General features: G+C 43.6%; 1 protein-coding gene across 2 annotated transcripts in view; it reads right to left on the reverse strand.

Moving 5' to 3' along the window:
* Positions 1-20,681, reverse strand: part of LOC110305786 (hepatitis A virus cellular receptor 1 homolog) — a 32,356-nt gene extending 11,675 nt beyond the window's left edge. The window contains exons 1-5 of one of the 2 annotated variants that reach the window (XM_021177901.3): positions 20,412-20,681; positions 9,187-9,244; positions 7,777-8,115; positions 4,104-4,262; positions 1,155-1,223 (exon numbers count right to left, since the gene is read on the reverse strand). In XM_021177901.3, coding sequence (XP_021033560.1) covers positions 1,155-1,223; positions 4,104-4,262; positions 7,777-8,115; positions 9,187-9,235 — 616 coding nt within the window. In that variant the 5' untranslated portion in view covers positions 9,236-9,244; positions 20,412-20,681. Of the gene's footprint in view, positions 1-1,154; positions 1,224-4,103; positions 4,263-7,776; positions 8,116-9,186; positions 9,245-9,739; positions 9,877-20,411 lie in introns of those variants that run through there. The other variant, XM_029483853.2, reaches the window with a different exon arrangement.
* Between the last annotated feature and the right edge of the window lie 3,247 nt (positions 20,682-23,928).

A 23,928-nucleotide genomic window follows, 5' to 3' on the forward strand; every position in this document is an offset into this window, starting at 1 on the left:
CTTTTGGGTGATTTGGTTTGTAAAACAGGCACATGAACATAGATGTTCCAAAATCCTGTGCCTAGTCTTCCAGAGCCCAGGTACTGTGAGTAACAATGGCGGCTGTCATCATTTCTATTGATCAACCCCTTTGCAAATATGATTCAAGTACTTCATCACATTTCATAGCCATAATTCGCTGTAAAATTTATCACAGTAAAGTAACCTTACATTTAAACAACCAGTGACATTGCTAATTGAACAAACAATGGAACCAATTCAAGAGAGTGACATTTCTATAAGGCACACAACACTTAGCCGAGACAGAAATCAACCAGGATAGAAAGACAGAAGTAATCAATGGGCTACTAACAGTGGCCTGAGACTTGGAGAAGGAAAATTGGTAAAGGAAAATGGGAGGGTGGCTCCATTGTTTATTCTTCTGATGAAGTTGAGAAATCTCAAGAAACACTGAGATTCCTACTGAGGCAATCTATGCTACTGATAGGCATCTAAACCAAGTTGGTGTAAGCAATAAACAAGCCACACTTGTCAAATGATGTAGAACCTCCCATTTCTAGCCCTTCTCTCCTATTCATGACTGTAATAAAGATCCCTCAGTAGTCTCTATGACAACATGGTCAATGGAATAAAATTATTTAAGTATAACATTGTTGTAAAACTAAATCTTGGAGCTTTGTTTCTAAACAAATAGCAGTGGTAGGGTTGGGGGGTGATGTTACTTGTTAGCACTCCGGAGATTCAACTTGAGAGCCACCAACATCACATATACTTAATGTAAAGAAACCTAATGTCCCCTTCATGGAAAAGTCCATAGGCATGCCCTACTACATCTGATCCCTTTTCATCTCTCTTCCTAATAACCACTGTGCTTAGGATCTGTGTTACATATCTACTGATAAACCCTTAATTCTCTGTCACATTGATTCTCCCTGACATTTTTTTCCTCAAAGAAGCCACACAGCCTAGGTTGGCAGGCAGGTTCTTGTAGGGAAGGGGGCTCTTTAGTCTGCTGATAGAATAGAACTCTGCCTCTGTTACTACAAGCACTGACAATGTTAGATTTGTCTTGTCGCAGAGGGTGTGGGCAATTAAAAACCAGCTTTATCAGTACCTGGTCCTTCCAAGGGATTCAGGAAGGTGAACATAGTTACCTGTAGGAGTATGGGATGGGGTTCCTGTCACCTCAGCTGTTGTCTCATGGGGACAAAATGTAGTGGGTTCTAGAAGGAGGACAATAAAAGGACTATTTCAGTTGTGAAGCAGGTTGTCAATGACCAAGGAAAATGGAAACCGAACTTAACACAAAAGTTACCATCACCTTTACACACTGCCTCCCCTAACCTTCTTAAGCAGTAATGTCTCCTTCCTATCCATTTCTGCACCTGCTGACTCCTCTTAGAAATGTATCCAGAGATGGTCACTGTCTGTAGTTGTTTCACGATCCTAAACAAGTGAGTTCTATGTGCTCAAACTTTAGATGTTATCAGTCTTCAGAATTGTTTTAACCCCTTCCCTTCTAAATTCATGAACACATGTGGAACATACAGTCAATACTAACACACAGAGAACAGAATACTCAGCTAAGAGTGGGATTAAAACAAGCAGTATTTCACTCTCTAGGAAAGAGCCTGGAAGTTTCTCACTCCAGTCTTCACTACAGGCCTTACTCCAGGTCAAGATTATTCCCACTTCATTGCAGGGAGACGTGCTCACTGCACAATATGGAATAGACACACTATTCTATCTCAAAGTCCTTCACAAGGTAGCCATTTCACTCATGAAGATTCCTGCCCTGCAAGCTGTCTCACCTTCTAGAATTTTCTTTTATCCTTCTCTCTTTAAAAACAAACAAACAATTCTTTACTGACTCTTTGATTGGTTAAGTGAGTGACTGATTGAAGCCAGCTCTCCTCTCTCTCCTCCTCCTAATTCCTTTACTGAGAATACTTTCCCATTATCTAATTCATCTTCCATTTCTCCAAGGCTTTGGAGAGAGAGTTCCAAAGGTTCCCACGTGGACCTCTCCAATGCAGCCTGTATTTCCCTTTCTCTTCCTGGAGTCTCTACAGGTTCCTCAACAATGGCACAATTCACATGACGAGCTGAGCACTTGCCTCTCTGTGAGTCCAATAAACGCTTCCCTTCTCAGAACGACAGAGCGTCTTAGAGGAAGTTGCTTGAGGCCACACAGGAATTCTAAAGCTGAGCTTCCTCAGGACCCCTCAGTGGTCTTCCTGGATGCTCTACCTCACTACAACCTGATGCTCACATTTGAACAATGCCCCCCTGTTCTGCACTCTTGTCTTGTTTTACCCTAATACTCAAGCATCGAAAAGGATGTGGCTGTCCTTCTGAATTAAAAACAGGACAACACAGATGTTAGATGGTTGCATGCCAGCCATTTCTTTCTCAGTTAAAAGGCATCTTGAGCTTAACTTGTTTCCCCAGCCTGGGTCACTTATCGTCACTTTTCTCCACTGGACTTATACCCTCACATCACATATTCCATGAACAGAATTTAGGACAGAAAGGATGAGCACAAGAAGTAGGTGTGAAGATGTGTGTCCTTTTCTTACAGTAACCTGGCTGTTTGTCTTCTCTCTGGGCTGCACAATTCAACCCACAACTGCAACTCTTCAGGAAGCTAACAATACAACAAATAAGATTACACTAACACCACTCCCAAGAGTTCCTATGGACAGATGAGCCAACACTTCTCTTCCAAATCTCAGGTTTCAATTAAGTCAGTAACTTATCCATGTTCTCCAAACTCAGCCTATGGGCTCATCCTCCAAAGCACCACAAGCTAAGAACTGAAAAGTTCTGTCAATCCTGAGAGTCTCATAGTCCTTAGCGTGTGCAGCTGCCTGGAACAATGTGGGTTTTCTCACAAATCCTGTTCTCTAAAATCCTAGGTAAAGCCTAGAGGCTTCTGCAAGCTCGGCCTGCTGCCCAGTCCTTCAGGACTCTGCTGCTTGAATGTATCTGCAGGCCAAGAGAGGGGAAGGAAAGCAATACCTGCCATCAGTTTCCTCTATCAAAAACAGCTCTGAGGCTTCTGCTGCTTGTCAGAATGGAGACATACCTCACAGCATGGACGGGGTTTAGGAAGCTTTGAGAACCTCTCGAACTGTGATTGTTTCACTCCTAGATGTAGAAGGTTTGACCTAACCTTGCCTCCAGGAAGAGAAGATTTTTCCGTTCTTAAGTCACGTTACTACCCATCAATATTGAATCTGAACTCTTACCTGTAGGCAACTTGAAATATGAACTACATAGCCTCACTCAACAGCATGAGCAGGTTAAATGGTTTCCTAAAACCTTCAAATTCGATGTGAGCTTTTTTCACTCCAAGGATATATTGTGCACTTTTCATGCTGCATGAAGGAATTAAAAGATGCTAAAGCCAATCCTTACTGGGCATCCACTGCCTCTTTTAAAAGAGGGTGTCCCAAAGCCTTTTTCCCGTTGGTATGTGAAAACAGAACAAATTGTCCAAGTATTTGTGTCCACAACAGGAGGTCTGACCCTGGAGTTAAAAGAACCAGCTCTGACTCAAATAAACAGGGACAGAGTCTCAGCCACTTTCTAGCTTCATAACCCTACCATCAAATTTATGACAGATCCTGGCACTATACAATAGGGACAGACCACAGTTGTCTGAGAACAAACATGGTGTCATACAGCATGTAGACTCCTGCCCAGTGCTCAGGAAACACTAACCATTAGCTTCACTGAACTATGGTCTCAGATGGACGGGACAATTTCAGAATGGACACAAAGGATCCACAGTGACCCTGGTTCTCAGTCATTCCCTGTTTCTTCATCAGAGAGTCATGCCCAGCTGGACCAGATTCCCACCATCCTCATCAACCGTTCTAGGTCTATGATCCACCTATATCTGGCTACTAGTGAATGCCCTGGGAATTTGATCAAGAGAGTTGGTGCCCTCCATCTTCAAGTTGTTACACAACCGTGGGTGAATACAGCTTGAGCCTGGAAAGTCACAGGCCTGGTAACTGTTATTTGGGAGAACTGTCTGTGTGTCCTACCTTCTCTTATAAGAAGGACTCTGGGCCCTGATACACATTGGGTTTTACCTGGTTTGTGAGTCTGTGTGTGTGCAGATGTTGGAGGAGTAGAGGTAGAGACTCTGGTTGATGTTGGTACATGTGTGGATCTTGTTGAAATAGTCGTGGGTCTTCCTGTAGCTGTGGGCCTTGTAGTTGTGGGTCTTGTTGGAGGACGTGTGGGAATTTCTGGATGTGGAAATCAAGATGAGAAAGCAAGGATGAGTCAGGCAAGAAGTGACAAGAGCTTCTGTTGTAGCACTAGCGAGAGGCTGTGTCCAGGCAGAGGCTCCGCTCCTGAACTCCTTATCAACTAGGATATGGCAGGGTGGGGCAGTGGAGTGAGTCTCACCCATAGGAGGCAGCTGCACTGACAGCATGGATGAGAACAGAGCCCAGGTTTCCATGGAAACACTTTATGATTGACAGGTGTCAGATCCTCGGATCTCTCTAAGCATCTGTGAGACTGAGGAGGTATTGGGGCTGGGACTCCCCTCAGTGGTGACTGACTTCACCCTCAGTTTCAAGTCCAGCACGGTCATTTCAGTCAGTCCTGTGAGGGCACACCATGCAGCCCTGCCTCTTAGCATGCAGATTCCATACAAGGGCCATCAGAAAGGGATTTGTACATTTGATAAAGAGTGACATTGTCTTAAACAGTTTCTTCCAATCTAAAGGAGACATGGTGAATATCCCCTATCCAAAAATACTTGGGATCAGGAGTTTCAGAATTAAAATCTTTCTTAACAATTTGGAATATTTGTATAAAGATACTATCTTATGGGTGAGACACAAGTATAAAATGGATTAAGGTAGCATCCACATGCCTTCTTTACATATATAGCTTAAGGTAAGGTTGCAACTGTGGATAATTCTGCACAGGATAGTTCCATGGTGTCGAATTTTGCAGATACATTATCAAGTCCATGCTCAAAAGGTTTCAGATTTGGGAGCACTGCAGATGGGGGGTGAGGGGTGGGGGGTGGATTAGGCATGTTCAACCTGCAACTCACAAACCAAGAGCATCAGACTTGCTGGTAGCATCCAAACAGCTACTGATGGTCTCAGTGTGCAGAGTTCCAAGATAGAGCAGAGGCAAAATGGTGCTGGAAGGAAACAGCCAGTGAAGCACTCAGGCTCCTTTGTGTCAGGAGACCTGTGGTCCCTGTAAGTAACCTGCCTGTCCTCACTGCCCAACCTAAGAGCTAAAGCCTCAGGAACAAGCAACAGTTGCTTTATGGGAGATACACTGACATCCCTTAATCCAGTGTGTTTTTACCTTAAAATAAATAAAAAAAAAACCCTAAAGTGTCTCTACTATGTGTAGGGAAGTAGTGAGAGTAGAGCCCTCCTTTTAGTTTTAACGCATTTATTCGATACACGTATCTGTGTCTTTGTGTGATGTCAGGTATATGGATGGGAAAGTGCAAAGGAGCTGATGGGGGTCCTGGGACAGAGGGAGAGGAAGCTCAGTGTGCTTAGCCCTGAGAGAATGTCGACTTGGTTGTTAAGATGAAACAGCTGCTGGCTCACTTGTGGACTCCCTGGGTGGTCACGCAATGGCTTCGTAAGCACTGATGCTTTGTTGAATTTTAAGCTTTATAAAAGCTTCAATTAATTAACTGACATTAGTAGCTATATGCTATTAAGCATGCTTGCAAGCCTGACCACCTGACTTAGAACCCTAGGGCTCACATAAAGAAATAAAGAGGTAGATACCAACTGTTCAGATTTGCCCTCTGAAAAACACATTATGGTATACATACCAACCACACAATCATTCACATATATCCACGTGATAATAAATACAGTTTTAAAAATCAAATAAAACATAAAAAGAAATGAATAGATGATTGAATAACAAAGTCTAGAATCTGAGAGACTACAGAATAATGATTTAATTAAAAATTACAGAAAAAGGTTATTATTGATGTCTATTGTCAGTGTGAACCCTTAGCAAACACAAGCCAGAAAGTCCTCAGAAATTCACTTTTTTAGTCAATGCAAGAATACTAGGATATCTACAACAAAAAGCAAAGTGTAAAGCTGGGAGGCGGTGGCTCATGCCAGAACTCAGGAGACAGAGCTCTGTGAGTTCGAGGCCATCATGGTCTATAGATCCTGGAGAGCCAGAGCTACACAGAGAAACCCTGTCTCAAAAAAAAAAAAAACCAAAACCAAACACACACAGAAACAGAAAGAGACAGAGAAACAGAGACACAAAAAGAGAGAGAAAGAGAGAGGGGGGAGGGAGAGGGAGAAAGAGAGAGAGAACATAATAATGTAATAAGTCCAGATTCAGGGCTTTCATGACCTTCTTACTGTTGGACCATGGACTTGCCCTTCAGACCAGATCCCAATCTGAAAAGATCAAGCCACACCTCCCTGACACTCGCTGAGACACAGTTAAGCGCTCTGCTCTGTGTCCTAACAGCAGTCCCCCGATTTGTGGATCTAACCAAAACCTGGCTGCTCTGTACTCTGTCACTTGTGCTATGGTGAACTAAATCATATGACAGGATGCTCACTTCCATGACTAAAAGGTTATAAAAGTCAGACTTGCCCTGCGCTCTGGGGATTGGGCTCAGATCCTCAGGAGGGCTGCTAAGAACATTTTGAAGGCTGTTGTCTGAAGAGGATGCTCTGACTGCCCTGCCTTTCCAGTCATGGCAGCAGTCTCTCTCTCTCTTCCTCCCCTAGCATGCTCTCATTCTTGCTCTTAATGAAGTTCCTCTCCAGGCTTTCCAGAGAAGCCTCCCCTTCCCTCTCAGCCTCTCCATATCCTGACAAGATATGAACTCATACAGTGACCCTTCCCTCTCAGCCTCTCCATATCCTGACAAGATATGAACTCATACAGTGAGTGTAGGTGTGTTGTTTCTGTCTAATGTTCTCCCTCCCATCTCTGGCTCTGATCGTGGCCTTGAGGCTTCCTCATTCTAATAAAGTTCATTGGAGGAAATTGTGTGTCAGGGTCGTTTATAGGCTCATCACTGCTGTCCACCTGCTAATACAATGATGGATGTATTGCAAGTGTTGGAGGGAAACACTGTTCTGTCAGGACATTTCCATTTCTCAAACAACAGCTTTTGTGATATGAGACCTACTTCAAAAACCTAAATCAGGGCAAGGATGAGAGTAGAACCTCCCACCTATACCTGTGCCCTGTGCTCAGAAGGTCAGCTGACCATTGTTGAAGGCAGCTCATCTGCAAAGTACCACCCTGCATTGAGTGCTTTTCCAGTTACAGTTCTACAGTGTTGAGAACGGGTGTTTTAATGTCCTAAGGTATACTTATAGAATAGAAGTCGTTCTTAAAGTCAAATAGATTCAACTTAAATAAAGCTGTGTTTTAGGATAGACAGTGAATGCAGTTTCATGAGCAAACAAGGTGGTCCCAAGTACAGTTAGGACATGAATGCTGGTCTTGTATTAAGATTGATCTTAGGAACTCACCCAAGCAAATAAAGTTGTGCTGCTACTCAAAAGAGAATACTTAAGACTGGGTTTGGTGGCATATGCCTGCACTCTCAGGCCACAAGATACATGAGATTATGTCTTTAAAAAATCAAAAGCAAGTGTTTAGTCATCAACATGTTTATAAGACCTTCAGTTTCCTTGTCATAGGAAAAGATCAAATTATTAGCAAACAAAAGACCCCACTCCCTGGCAAAATATAAACAAAGGAAACATAGAAGCTTACCTGGTTTAACTTGCAATGAAAAGGTCACTTTCTGATCATTAAACCATCCAGGAATCTCCACTCGACAACAATACAGACCACTGTCACTCACAACAGAGTTCTCTATTGTCAAGGACACATCTCCTTCCGAAATATGCCCCTTTAAGTTGTACCGACTGCTCTTCCGATAGGTGACACGGTGTCCATTGGTCCAAATAAGTGTATTTTGACAAGCAGAAGATGGGCATTGCCCTCGGCCCCAACATGTCGTTGTGATTCCACGATATGTTGAGTAAGTACACGGAAGTGTGACAGGGTGACCCACCACCCCCTTTACTTCCACATAAGAATCCACAGCGCCTGTGATTTTTAAAAAGGGAGAGGCAAAGAAGTGGGGAATTAGTATTCAACATTTTCCTACAATTTTGTTTTTATTTCCTTTCAGAAAAATTAAAGGGGGTGGGACTCAAGTGGAATTAAACGTGTATTGTGAAAGAGTGGCGAGTGTTGATCAGTTCTGGCCTTTCTGGGGTGTTTCCTCTGAAGCCATCCTGGACTAACAAAGACCTTGTTTGAAAGACAATTATGGTATTCCTTCTTTCCCCCTCCCATAGAGCCACTTAAATTAGAATGTTTTTTATATTACATAACTGAAAGTGCTTAACCAAATGAGTACAAAGAAGTGGAATGGAGGCTGATTTTGACAAGCCATCATTCATGGAAAGCACCGTTTCTGATTTTGTTATTAATCTTTGACTATCACACGCATGCATGTACACTCAACTGTTGATTGGTATTGATCAGAGATGCTGCAGGAGAGAAACAAGCTCACCTTCTTACCTCTAGAGAAGATGCATTGACCAGAGGAGCAGAGGGTTCAGCCTTCTTGAAAAAGACTGACCCCTAACTTGCTCACTGCAGTCACTTTATGCAAACATTATACAAGGTTAATTGGAGCTGAGAAAAGTTCCAGCTACAAACGTTATCCTGTCCTTGCTTCTAGTAACAGCAGACAACTCATACAAATATATGTCCTTTTTGACCATGGCTAACCATAAGCAGAAGTAAAAACACCAGGTTGGGAAGGGGTTGTCTTTGGAACAAGGTTAGTGCAGCTGCATGTTCTCACATAGGACCAAGTATAGATTCTCTAGACAGACATCAACTCTAGAAGGTCCAAGACAATCGCAAAACAATTTCAAAACAATTTCTCAACATCTAATGATTGACCCAAACATAGCAGGTTCTTGTGAACCATGTTTATTTAGCCATCAGCTTTGAAATTCGTACATGTTAAGGAAGTTCTTTGGACCTACAATTTATCCAGGTTCTCTGTGAACTACATAACCCATGATCAAATAAGCCAGAGCCTTGTCATCTCTCCTGCCACCTCTAGCCTTCTCAGCATCCCCAGTCCATCGACTCACTTACCTGGGAGAAGAAATATGAGGCCTGAAATGAAGACTTGAAGCTGATTCATGGTACTGACCTGAAAGACAGTGACAAGACACTCTGGTTAGCTGTGGCATCAGCACACTATGTCTGATCAAGTCTTCAACCTGAATGTATAAATCCCACAGGCCTCTCCGCAAGGACACCCTGTCCTCCAAAATACACTCTTCTTTCCTGGTCCTTTCTCACGTACAGCCAGCCATATGACTTCTGGCCAAGGCACAAATAAGGCAGCAAACAGAGAATGTCTGGGGGCAGACATTAGACTGTGCGCTCTGGGTAGAACTCTAAGCCAAGGCTAGCCTTCTAATGGCAAAAACGCACTTGCCCTCAGATGGACACAGTACTGTTTCTGCTCAGAGCCATTCTGGTTGGTCCCTAGACCTCAACTACCTTAAACACAACAAGATGGACTGAGCTAGAATGCAGTCACACATGGTGACAGAGACTATATCTTTCCGAGAGATGTCTAGAGACACCTAGAAAAGCACTGGCTACAGATCCAAACCTTAGATCCACAGAGCTCTCATACCTAGATTTCTTCCTAGGTGAAATAGCACTAATGTTTGCTCAGCTTCCTGGAGCATCTGCTGTGAAGGAGACCCTGAGCTATTTACTCGTGGGCACCAAATACTCAAGAAGTTTGTAGAGCAGCTACTTTTAAGCCCATTTACAGAGAATGTTACATGTCTTCAGATTCCAAGTTCTAGATTTCAGCTTCTGCTTCTTAATTGCTAAACCATAAAAACACGAGTAAGCCTGCCTAGTACTTCATTAACTCCATTTCAGGTCAGAAGATTCTCTGACTTCCTGTCAGAGAGGAGAGAAGGCTGTTTCCAGTCTTAAAGATAGCACTAGTTCTCCTGAGGCCACCAGAAGCTCAGCATTCAGGTCTGGGGTCCTGCACTGATCACAGTAACAGCCTCTGCACGTCAGAAGAGATCAGAAAACCAGTACTGGGAACTGGTAGCCAAACACTGAGAATGTCATGGACACTAGACAACTTCAGAACATATAAAACCCACATGAGACATAACTATTTTACTTTCACATATAAAAATAGTGAGCAGAACATGGTACCGGCCATTCTGTTCCTTTAAGAGTTCTATTAAGGTAGGTAGGGTCATGGAAAGGGGCATTCATTGCCTAACAGAGTTGGCTACCATTTGGCATGAAATAATTCTCACTGAAGTGTCTCACAGGGTGTCCTATGGCATACTCTCTGAAAAGGAAGGGAACAGACATTGATGGTGAATGGCTCTGTACATTCCCAAAGCTAACTTTCTCACCTTCTGAATTCAACTGAGTAACTAGATGAGATCTACCATGCTGTAAGCACCTTGCTGGTTGCTTGGAATCCTTTTACTTTTGCATTTACATGTTTGAGAAGAGCACTTGAGTCCATACCAAACATCAGAGTTTGAGTTGTGGTTCCCTGTTGAAGCCACCCCTGTGAAGATCCTGCAGGGAGACTGTGGAAGGATAGAACCTTTTGTTTCAAGATCTATAACAAACTTTAATTCTCAAATGTCTCCTCAGTAGTCATTTGATACCAACCCTTGCATCTCACCTAACATCCTTGTGACAGTCAGAACAACTTCTGACGTGTATGGTTACATTTTCACACTGCTAGCTTGCACCAACCCTGAAGCTAGTACATTTAGACGATCTGAAATCTGCAGAAGAGATTTCCAGTGAAGTGGTGGTGGCTATGCCTTTAATCCCAGCTCTATGAAGGAACAGGCAGGCAGATCTCTGTGAGTTTGAGGTCAGCCTGGTCCTCAGAGTGTGTCAGTCAGGGATACAGAGAGAAATCCTGTCTCAAACAAAACAAAACAAAGAAAGAGAAACAGAGAGACAGACACACACATATGGAAAGAGAGAGAGGGATGGGGATAGGGAGAGAGAGAGACAGAGAGACAGAGACAGAGAGACAGAGAGAGAAAGAGACTGACTTTTTGTATTCTGCTGTGGCCTATCTGCCTGATTTTTCCATTAGGATATTTGGAAAACACCCTGATTTATGGCTTTCTCTTTTTCCAGCACTCTAACGATTCACATCACCTCTCCTACAGTGGAACCCAGTATTCATTCCTGATAACCTAGCCTATATCATGTTATTGAGCCCAGTCACTCCAAGTTGGATCACAATAACCCTTATTTCCTTTGGAATAAGAGCTATAGTTTTTGTAATTTTTAAAGATTACATGTGAAATAGTTTTGTGGCATGCAGTGCATGAACATGCCAGGGCATACATGTGGTCAGAGAACAGCCATATGGAGGAGGTTCTGGCCTTCTACTTACAGACCTTGGGGGTTGAAGTGAGGACTTTATCTGCCCAGTTATCTCAAGGGCTCAAGGCCTGACTCCATTTTGCATTGTCAAAAGACAGGAGAACACATGCTAAAGTGTCTCACACAGAAATGACACACATCTTATTCATTTGGAAGGCAAAATGTTTCCATTCTAGTGGTTCTATAGCTAAAGGCCATGGTAACATCAATGTCAATCAGGAGTTTTGAACAGAATTTTATTTCAATGCAGTGATTACTAATAATCTGAGGATGCAGGAGTGTGAGTCCCACCAACAGGGATGTAAAATATCCAGAATTGCGCAAGCAGTTTACATGCATGGGTAAGTGAACAGCTAACAAATAAATTCACAAACAGTGAGACAGATGGTAAATGTATAATCAGACCATGACATGTCACACTGACAATCCTAGCTCAGAGATTTTTGCAAATTCTCACTTATCTGGTCCCTGCCTAGGGTTCAGATTTGCTGTCCTGACCAACTGTCCCAAGGCCACGTGGACTTCCTTCCCAATTCATCACCTCAGGTCTTTCCCAGGTGGTGTTCTGTCTTGTCTCTTCTTCCTTAATCCACAGCTGCCATTCTTTCTCTTTTCTTACTGAACCCTGGTTAACTGTGTGGGACGTTTGTTCCTCCTGGACCACCTGCAGTTGAAAGCAGCCTCCAGCTCCTCTTACTGATCTCAGTTCCTCATAGCTGTCATCTGGGTTTGTGTGTGTGCGTGTGTGTGTGTGTGTGTGTGTGTGTGTGTGTTTGTATGTGTGTGTGTGTTTGTATGTGTGTGTGTGTTCTATGAATGTCCATTAAGTGGGTGTGATGGCCTAGTCTCCACATCTCTTCCCTCCTAGTTAGTACCATAGAGTAGGACCTTGCTTCTTTGTGTTGTTGTTTTTCTTTATATTAGCAGAGCTAAAGTGAATTTAGTAAGGAAAAGTGAAAAAGAGATCCTAAGAGTAGAGGGGCCCCAGTAAGGAATGTTTTATTTTTGAGATAGGGTTTCCTCCCTCTCTCTCTCTCTCTCTCTCTCTCTCTCTCTCTCTCTCTCTGTGTGTGTGTGTGTGTGTGTGTGTGTGTGTGTGTGTGTATGCCAGAAACTCACTCACTAAATTTTCCAGTTAATACACATGGCAATTTTCATGGCCCAGGCTCAGAATGCTAAGATTACAGGTATGTGCCACCATGCCCAGTCAAAGGAAATGTCTCCAATGAAGATGGTATTATATATGAGCTGTGTGAAATATTGTAGTCACTAGTGACTGATTTAGCACCTGAAATGTGGATAGTACAGGTGAGTAAAAAAATATTTTTTTTTAGACAGGGTCTCTATATGTAGCCCTGGCTGCCTTGGAACTTGCTATGTCTATAAGTCTGGCCCCAAACTCACAGAGATCCATTGCCTCTGACTCCCACCTGTTGGAATAAAGATATGTATCACCACACCCAGCTAGACTGAATAAGATTTGTAAACATTGATTTTTATTATCTATTAAATTATATATGTCTCTGTGTGGATATGTGCACTTGATAGCAGGTGCCAGCTGAGCCCAGAGACATCAGATCCTGTAGAATTGGCATTGCAGGGAATTCTGAGTAACCCTCATGTTGATGCCAGGACATGAACTCATATCCTCTTCGACAGCAGTATATGCTCTTGACTGATGAGCCACCATTTGCAGCCCGCAGTTGAGTAAACCTCATTTTATTTTTCCACCTAATTTGATCTTAATTATTAGGCTATTTCAGATGACTACATGTTGGATGACACCCAACTGTAGTGTATTATGTCCCTTTCAGGCAATTTAAGTATGGATAGAAGGGATGGACAGATGTAAATTTAAGGGTAGCAGGAAAGATGACTCCTTCATTCAGGCTTAGCAGGAGAAGAGAACAAAAAGAAATCTCTTAAAATTTAACAAGTGAGAATTAGGAATGATGGCTCCAAACTGTATGCACAGCACTCATAAGACTGAGGCAGGAAGATTAAAAGAAGCCTGGACTACATACCAAGCTAGCCAATGCTACAGAATAAAACCCCACGAATAAAGCGAAGCACAAGATGTAAGCCAGGTCTGGTGGCAAACTTCTGTAATTTTAGCATTGGTAAGATTGAGGAGGTATGACTGACAGTCCTGAGCTAGCCTGATCTACAAAACAGGAAAAATTAAAGAAGCAAAATAAAAGCAAGTGACATGATAGGCTGAGAGCCAAAGAAGAACAGGTGAGGGGCAGATTGCATCAGCAGTGAGGATGTGAAGAAGGTGGGAGCTGAGGAGCAGAGGCATCAAATAACCAAATCCTCAGGGTTGAAGGTCCCCACACTAGCCCATGGGTTCCTACAAGACCAGACACTGAGCCCTAACATTTGCAGAGGACATAGTGCAGTGGGATGTCTTATTGTGTTATCTGTTACCATTGTAATACACTGACTCCTCCTAGTCCTGTATGAATGTGGGCATGCCATGGACTCATGAGAAGGGGAGAAAACGCCTCTCGAGTTGTGTCTCACCTTCCACCTTTAGGAGGGTTCCACAGCAAACTCAGCTGTCAGGATGCCCAGGCACTTTGCTCCCCTGAGCCTTCTCCTTGGGTGATGGAATTTTTCTTGGTTAACTTGAGCTTTGCAGTCTTCCTGAGTCACTGCATTTTAGGGTCAACTTTGGCATCCCATGAAGGTTACTCACCACCCACAGGGCAGCACTGTGGGGTGACAGGATTCAGTGACCATCACTGAATTCCCAGCACTCACTAAAGAGCTTATTCGTTCGTGTATTCATGGAAACATGGGGACAACACACTGCCAAAGCACACACTCAGTTCAGTCTCCATTCTTGCTTACTGCAGCCCTCTCTGAAAGAGTGCACCATCTTGAATCCCCTTATTCTCCCCCTGGGCCATGCCCCGCTGCTCCCCCTGTACTACTCAGTACTCACTGCATGCACTCAATTGTAGCCCAACTCCATGAGCTTCTGCTAGGCCTCCATCTATAACCAGAGTCCTGAAACCCCTTCCAGAGTGTTCTCTTTATGTCCTGTAGCCCTCTGCCTGCCAGTCCTGGCTGCTGTGTAAGCCAGCCATTTCCCTTCACTTACTACTCACACTAAAAATGTCGACATGGGGGCTGAAGAGGGCTCAGCAGTAAAGAGGGGCTACTACTCCTGCCGAGGACCTGAGCGTGGCTCCTAGTACCAACCTCAGGTGACTTACAACCACCCTTAGCTCTAGTTCCAGAGAATCCGGCAATTGAGAAGGCTTCTGTATTTATATGCACATGAGCACATAGTCAAACACATATACACAGAATTTAAATGACTATGAAATCAGAAAGATAGAATTATAAGGTAATCACGTTTAGTACAGCAAACTCTACTATTCATACTAAAATTTTGCTCATTTCACATGTATTACATAGCAACAGTATATTATATATGATTGCATCAATTTTGTATATACCAATGAATCAAAGACCAGGTCTCAAGAAGGTTGTGTCTGTGAGAAATCAATACATTAAGAAAAATGTATACCATCTAGAGACTGCCATATCTAGGGATCCATCCCATAATCAGCTTCCAAACACTGACACCATTGCATACACTAGCAAGATTTTGCTGAAAGGACCCAGATATAGCTGTCTCTTGTGAGACTATGCCGGGGCCTAGCAAACACAGAAGTGGATGCTCACAGTCAGCTATTGGATGGATCACAGGGCTCCCAATGGAGGAGCTGGAGAAAGTACCCAAGGAGTTAAAGGGATCTGCAACCCTATAGGGGGAACAACATGATGAACTAACCAGTACCCCGGAGCTCTTGACTCTAGCTGCATATGTATCGAAAGATGGCCTAGTCGGCCATCACTGGAAAGAGAGGCCCATTGGACTTGCAAACTTTATATGCCCCAATACAGGGGAATGCCAGGGCCAAAAGAATGGGAATGGGTGGGTAGGGAAGTGGGGGGAGGGTATGGGGGACTTTTGGGATAGCATTGGAAATGTAATTGAGGAAAATATGTAATAAAAAATATTAAAAATTTTTAAAAAAATGTATAGCCGGGCGTGGTGGTGCATGCCTTTAATCCCAGCACTGGGGAGGCAGAGGCAGGTGGATTTCTGAGTTCAAGGCCAGCCTGGTCTACAGAGTAAGTTCCAGGACAGCCAAGGCTACACAGAGAAACCCTGTCTCAAAAAACAAAAAAAAAAAGTATAAACATTTAACTCACTATATATGTAAGAGAGGATAAATAGTCCATGCCCAGTCACGAAGGGCATAAGTCTGCAGACCATACTCCTAACCATGCTGGATGAAAAGACAAAGAAAAGACAAAGAAAGCATCCAGCAAGCCCAGGGAGCTTCGGGGCAGTGCTGGAGGGCACGGGGGCAGCTTCCCCTGCACTGTCAGGCTGAAATGTTTTTCTAACACTGTCACACAGAAGGGATCTGAGCAAGGCTGAAGAGGGTTAGCCAACCAGAAAGGGCTGTGAGGGGAGAAGAGAGACAGGGCAAATGTTCAGATGCAGGAGAGTGCCTGTGACAGGGGAGAGGGCAGGGCAGCTGGGACAGTGAGGAACAGCCATGGAGAAGATCAGGGGACACAGCAGGGACAGGGCTCAGGAGCCACTTTGTGGGCACTTTTCTCTCCCCAAGGACACAGAGAGTCACTGCTGGGGTGTAGGGGTCCCAGGAGCTGGTGCCCTCTGAGGACAGCTGTGACTGCTAGGCTGACAAGCAAGGACACCATAGAGTCTTTGCAGGAGTTCACTGTGGAAGAGACAACGGAGAGCAACGTGGTGGAAGGAATCAAGACTCTCAGTCTATGGGCTCAGAAGGCAGAGCACAGGGGCTTCCTGTAGGCTGGGGGTCTGCAGGGGATGAGTTAGGTACTCAGGCCTGACTGTGCATGAGGGGAGGGGCTATCAGCAGAGGAGGAAAGAGCCTCACCCTCCACAGGGTTGGGAAAAGATATCATGGGTTTTTTGTCATGTTGAGTAGGCGATATCTTTGGAAGGTCTAGGTTAAAGATACAGATTGGGAAGAACTGACTTAGAAATGGTCTTTGAAAGGCAGAAGCCAGACTTAAGTACTCTGGGTCCTGAAGGGAATGGCCTTGCTGAAGCTTTGTTGTTTTTATGCTGAGGCAAGGCCCTGGGGCCTCCTAGGGATGGCCTTCCATTAAAGGGCAACAGAGAAGAGGTGCCCAGAGACAGCCAGAAGCAGCCCAGGGAGGCAAGAGGAGCATAAAGACAAGGGGGTCCTGAAAGTCAGGGGAGACAAATTCATAGGCGTAGGCAATCTTCCCAAGCCAAGACTGCAAAAAATCAGGGCTAAGAACCACAGGGCAATGATGTCAACGAAGAAGAGACCAAGCCATTGGCTGGAAACCCAGAAGACCTTTAAGGTGCTGTGAACTGAAACTCTCTAGGCAGCTGATGTCTAAGGGGCTGGATGTGGGCTATTTGACCTTGACTGAGTAGACAAACTTGCTGATGGTGGAGGGATAGAATACCAACTGGCAGAGCCAAAGCTATCTCAGGGTATCTTAGATCTTTGAGTAGCCAATAGCTACTGAGATCAGCTTCTAACAATCTCTTAATGTTTAGATGAAACTTGAAATGTAGCCTGGATTGGCTTCAGCTAGCTTCATCTGCTCTGAGGCTGGGAAGGCAATAAACTCGACATCTCATAACCAAAAATCCCTTTGCCTTGCTGTAGCTCTGACCTCATGGCCCACCAGTGTGGTTGGTTGGTTGATTTATTCATTTATTTAGTTATTTTGGTAGGGCTGACCTGGAACTCTTTCTATCTCAGGTTGGTCTCTCACAAATAGAGATCCTCCTGCCTCAGAAGGCTGGGATTACAGGCATGACCCAGCACACCCAGTCTGCCCTCTGGGCTTTGTACAAACCCTAACCCTTCACTTTCATTCCTGGACAGTCAAAGTTCGTGTTTGACCTGGTAGTACAAGCCTTCTGTACCCCCAGCTTCTCAGGAGGCTGAGGCTGGAGAATCATGGGCTTCAGGCCTGTCTAGGCTAACTGAGCAACTTCTCTAAATAAAAAATGGGGAAATGGGTTTGGATGGCTGGATTTAAAGGTCAGTGGCAGAGACCCTGTTTCCATCTTTTACAAGCACAAAAAATGAGGAAAAACAAATAGATAAACAGAGAAACAAACAAAAGAGCCACGTATGAGGCATTGCATTTATTCCAGAACCAAGAGGCAAAGTCCTGCAGATCTCTGTGAGTTTGAGGCCAGTTTGGTATGCACAGCAACTTCCATCCCAGCCCAAGGTCCATGGTAAGAGCAAGTCTCAAAAAATAAATGAGGAAATAAATAAATAAGATTGCAAATGAAAAAGAACCTCATGTAATTTTTTTTCCATTGTGGAATGGAAGAATTGATGTCCTAAAACCAGTTACTCAAATTTGTATCATAATAAACTATTTTATTACCATGTTAAAGATAAGTCCAAAGTTTTAAATGGCCAGAGTTTGATAACACACCCACACACAGATAGAGTGAGATAAAGACAGACATATACAAGGAAAGAGAAGACAGGCTGGGTAGCATGATAAAGCCCCTCTTTTTTTATATATATTAATTTTTTGTAGTTTTCTTTTTTTATTAGATATTTTCTTTATTTACATTTCAAATGTTATCTATGCCCTTTCCTAGTTTCCCCTCTGAAAATCCCCTATCCCTTTCCCCTTCCCCCTGCTCCCCAACCCACCCACTCCCATTCCTGGTCCTGGCATTCCTCTATACTGGGGCATAGAACCTTCACAGGACCAAGGGCCTCTCCTCCCATTGATGACCAATTAGGCCATCCTCTGCTACAAATATAGCCAGAGTCACAAGTTCCACCATGTGTTTTCTTTGATTGGTGGTATAGTTCCAAGGGGCTCTGAGGGTATTGGTTAATTCATATTGATGTTCCTTCTATGAGCCTTTAGTCCCCTTCAGCTCCCTGGGTATTTCTCAGAAGTGGATGTTCACAGTCATACATTAGACAGAGCTCAAGGTCCCCAGTGAAGGAGCCAGAGAAATATTTTTCTTTATTTACATCTCAAATGTTATCCCCTTTACCGGTTTCCCCTCTGGAAACCCCCTATTCCATCTTCCCCATCCCCTGCTTCTATGAGGGTGCTCACCCACCCACTTCAACCTTCCTGCCCTGGCATTCCCCTACACTGGGGCACTGAACCTTCACAGGGCCAAGGGCCCCTCCTCCCATTGATGCCTGACAAGGCCATCCTCTGCTACATATAGCTGGAGCCATGGGTCCCTCTGTGTGTATGTAGTCTTTGGTTGGTGGTTTAGTCCCTGGGAGCTCTGGAGGGTCTGGTTGGCTGACATTGTTGTTCTTCTTATGGGGTTGCAAAGCCATTCAGCTCCTTCAGTCCTTTCTCTGACTCCTTCACTGGGGACCTCTCTCTCTCTCTCTCTCTCTCTCTCTCTCTCTCTCTCTATTTATTTAAATTCAAACTCTCAAGTAGCAAGGCTAGCCCTCTGACCCTGTAGCAAAGTTGGGCTTGAACCAGTGCTACTGCCTCTGTCTCCCAAGGACTGGAATTGCCAGGGTTAGGATTATAAGTGTTTGTCAACTTGCTTTGGGACTTTGGTATTTTCATGAGCAGACTAGAAGCTGGGGTACAGCTTAGATGGTAGACACCTTGCTAAGCAAGCCAGAGCCCTGAGTACAATGTTTGTCATCAGATAAACAGGGTCTAGAGTTAATGCCAGAAATCACAGCAACTGGGGAAGGCAGGGTCAGAAGTTGAAGCCCATCCTCAGCAAAGCTTCTATTCTGAGGAAATCCTGACACACAAGAGGCCCTGCCTCACATACAGTGACAGGAAGAACCAGTCACGGAGCTTTATGCTTGGAATCCCAGAACTCAGGGGAAAACTGAAGATCTAGGCCAGTGAGATTTCACAACTGTGTTGTAAAAACCTAATGAGTGTTCACGATGATGTATTTCCTACACTGTTTGACTCGTGGCTCATTTTAAAAACTTACAGTTTAGGTGGGGGAGAGACTTGGGGGAGGATTCTTTGGAGCATGAAAGCACATCCCAAAGTATGTGAAGTACTGATCAGACATGCAATGGCCAAAGAGGATGAGGCTGCTTTCTGGAGGAGGACTGCACCAGTTCTATTTGACATAAATACACACGTTTAAAAATATGTTCTCAAACCTTCCTCTAAATCTCTCCCCCAACACAGAAAGAATTCACTGACAACTCAGTCACTAAAAGTTAAAAACTCCAAACTCTAAAAGGTACCTCCTTCCCCAAACTGGCCATGTACCTAACCCCCCCCCCCCAATATCCAACTGAAGCAAAACTTTTCTACTTCTGGCCTTGCCAAGTTCACAAACCTAGCTACAAATCACAAATCCTAGCAGCCAATTTGAAGCTCTCAATTTCCACTCCAAACCAACAATTCTTACAAATAGTTTCACTTTGCAAACAACAAGAGTCAATGAACAAGACTGAAAATATATCTATGCCCTCAACTTCCTGATCCTATTATCATTTTATACAAATTTGCATATTACCTACAGATGTAGGCCTAACTATATAGGGCTTAGTCTAAAAGTACCAGGCTATTCTCTTCTACAGTTTCCGTCTTATATCTCATGTTAACTCCATCTAAGAAGGCTTTCATAGCTCATCTATAAAAGTCCATTATTCCGTTTAAATGAGGGTCAACCTTCCAAGAATCTGAAGGATTCTATTGGATATTAAGTTGTCCTCATGTCGAGAGATTCATTGTTGTCCCAGTGCCCCCATAGAATCCCACATCATCCCAAGTTCAAAGCCATATGGCACAGAATCTCCAGGGACACTGTCCTCATTGTTTCTCTCTAACACGAGCCTGCAGAAGACGGAACTTACCAGTTAGGAGAGAGCCGCAGCTTCTGGTCAGTGTCTCCTTCTAATCCTCTGCTGCTGATGGACTCTCCCAGAGCTGCTGATGGATAAAGAGGAATCTGTCCCAGAATTCCATCCTTATCTCCTGGCCACACCTTCAAGTGTTTTGTTTGAAAAATCTCGTCTCTCTAGTTCTACAATCTTTTTGCTGATAGTATCTGTTCAACTTATAACAAAATACTTAAAAAAAACAAAAAACAAAAAACTAGCACTCAGGAAAGCAGAGGCAGGTGGATCTTCTGGTCACTATGTAGCCAACCTGGTCTACATAGTGAGACCTTGCCCCCACAAAACAAACAAAGAAACAAACTTTCTGCTGGGCGATCTTTAAGTCTTCATTGAGTTCAGACTCCAGGTCTGGAGATCACACTGGCTTTGAGGAGGTTCCTGTAGAAAGGAGCTTTGATCTACTGGGCCAGCTTTCTTAATTGTAGACGAATAAACCGAAAGTCAGAAAGAGGAATAGAATATGAATAGAACCCAGTCAAACTCGTGGTGCAGAAGTGAAAACTGACTAATTATATACACTTGTCTGACATTCAGCTAACATCGCCCTCATAAAATGTTTATACATAGCCCATGCTAATAGTGAACAGTTTAAGCAAACAAAGCTAGAGTCTCTGCTTGCAGAAGTGTAGGGAGAGGTTGCCAGCTTTTGAAGAGCTTTTCCCATGTCCTGATACCCCCTTCAGGCTTATTAACTCACCTGTGGAAGCTTCCAGAATTAGGCAGTTAAATAAGACAGGAAATTGGATAAGACCATTTTCTGTTCTGGCATCTAGAACATGCTACATTGTTCAAAGCAAAATGCTTCCAGAAGGTATGGTCAATTCATAGGGCTTCTTCTAAGCTTGAAATCAAACAAATAATTAAGTAAACCAAGCAAGGAGTTCTTAAGGTTATTCTGTGAAATGTCACAAGTCAATTTGGGTGCTAAAACTTCTGGACCGTGACCATTTGGATAAGCGTAAGATGTTCCCACACCCATTTAGGGGAAGGCAAATGGGTCAGCAGGGAGATTTAGTAACATTCAGTGTTACCAAATAGAATTAGGATAATCATTTCACTTGGATTCAGAGTGGTAGTGTGTGGTTTTCTTTTCTGTTTTGTTTTGACACAGTGTACTGGCTAGTTTTGTGTCAACTTGACACAGCTGGAGTTATCACAGAGAAAAGAGCTTCAGTTGAGGAAATGCCTCCATGAGATACAACTGTAAGGCATTTTCTCAATTAGTGATCAAGGGGGAAAGGCTCCTTGTGGGTGAGACCATCTCTGGGCTGGTAGTCTTGGTTCTATAAGAGAGCAGACTGAGCAAGCCAGGGGAAGCAAGCCAGTAAAGAACATCCCTCCATGGCCTCTGCATCAGCTCCTGCTTTCTGACCTATTTGAGTTCCAGTCCTGACTTCCTTGGTGATGAACAGCAGTATGGAAGTGTAAGCTGAGTAACTTGCTCCTTGGTCATGAGGTTTGTGCAGGAATAGAAACCCTGACTAAGACACACAGAGTCTCACTATGTAATGCAGGCTAGTCTAAAACTCCTGTGTAGCCCAGGGTGACTTTCAACTTCCCATCTTCTTGCTTCCCCTTGTGCTAGGATCTCAGGTGTGTGCAACCACCCATGGGTTTCTGCTGTTCTGAGGATCCAACCCAGAACTTCATGCATGCTTGGCAAGTCCACTAAAACTGAGCTACATCCCAGCCAGGATGGTCATCTTACAAAGAACTGTCTACCCTCAAATCAAGATGTCCCAGAGTCCCTGAAAGCCAAGTTGAACGGCCCTTGCCAGGAGCAGCTATTTAAAATGTGTGCTGTTTTGCCAACTTCCTAGTCAGGGCTCCTGACTTAAAACAAAGTTGACTCTGCTTATTAACAATGTGTGCTCAAAGAGAATGTCAACAATTCACTGGAACTTTGTGACTTCAGAATATCTCCAAGAAATATAATTTTTTAAAAATTTAAATAGTTCCACTGGAACCTCTTTTTGTGAAAACAGGAGACAATAACAACATTTTTGCATACGTTTGTCTAGAGGTGGAAACGTGATGAACAGAACCCCGCAGACTCTTCATTGTGCTCTCTCTTGTAGAGAAGCAGGCTGAAATGGCAGAGCCTTCATATGAAGCAGTATCATTTTTTTTTTTTGTTATTTGTCACTTTGTTATCATTTGAGTATTTTAAAGGACTCATTAATATTTGTATGTTAAAAAGATTCTTTTGTTTTTAAATTTGTCTAATAGTGGTGTGTGTGTGTGAGTGTATGCCATGGGTATGCATTCCTTTGGAAGCCAGAAGAGGACACTGAATCCCCTGGAGATAGTTACAAGCCATTATAGCCTATCCACATAGATGCTGGGAAATTATTCCAGATCCAATGGAAGAGCAGCAAGCATTGCAGACACATCTCTCCATCCTCAAGTTAAATGTTGTAAATAAAATTAGACAAGGGGGGAGCAAGAGTCCACAGCCTTGAGCTGAATAAGCAGAGGAAGCCAGCTGAACATCAATGCTGATGACTCTCTGCTTCCCGACTATTCATGCAATGCCAGCAGACGTCTCACATTGCTGCCGGCATGGACTTCGCCACAAAGGGCTATATCCTCAAACTGTGATCCAATGGCTGTTCCTGCCTTAGAAGAATCAAAAGTAAATAATTTTTTAAAGGAAAAAAAGAAACCCACAGGCATAGCAAATCTCCAAAGCATGCACTGTTACAAAGTACTATAATTAACATTTCATTTTTCTCAGCCTAATTACACTACTCTTTCTTCTCTCTCTCTCTCTCTCTCTCTCTCTCTCTCTCTCTCTCTCTCTCTCTCTCTCTCTCTCTCTTCTTCCTTCTTCTTTTAGTAAGACAGATTGCCCTGGAAGGACATCACCAAGCATATGGAAGGATAGGAGGCTACAAGCACACAAATGCTACATCAAGAAATACTTTTTCCTTTACCAAGTAACATATTAAGTCACCACGGGTGGAAATTAGGCTCTGCCACAGGCAGTAGTTCATGAAGCCACCAATTCCTACTTATGGAACACCTGATCCACTGGGCCATCTCTATGCAGCAAGAGTCACTTGAATTTTGTAGAACTAATTAAGATAATACAACACTAAAATTTCTATTTCTACAGTGGGAGAAAAACAAAAGACATGGTCAAGAACGCCTTCCTAGTGTCCTTCGGGATGTAGTGGCAGCATGTCTGTTCCGTGCTCAGTCTGCTTGCTGAAATAGTTTGCTTGGCGATGGAACTTTCCTACTGCAGTCTGACTTCCCTGAAAGAAAAACTCATGAATAGTTTTCCCTTTCTTTTAAAAACAGTTTTCTTTTTGTGTGTGTAGCTATTTTCCCCACCCAGATGTACGTGCATCACACGCATGCCTGGTGCCAGAGGAAGCCCGAAAAGGAAGTTATTCATCCACAGAGACCAGAGCCACCATGGGGGCAGTAGTATTTGATTCTCTGGAAGACCAGAACTCCTAACTGG

Source organism: Mus caroli, unplaced genomic scaffold (assembly GCF_978045245.1).
Source record: "Mus caroli unplaced genomic scaffold, Mus_caroli_1 scaffold_13, whole genome shotgun sequence".
Classification (NCBI taxonomy): Eukaryota; Metazoa; Chordata; class Mammalia; order Rodentia; family Muridae; genus Mus; species Mus caroli.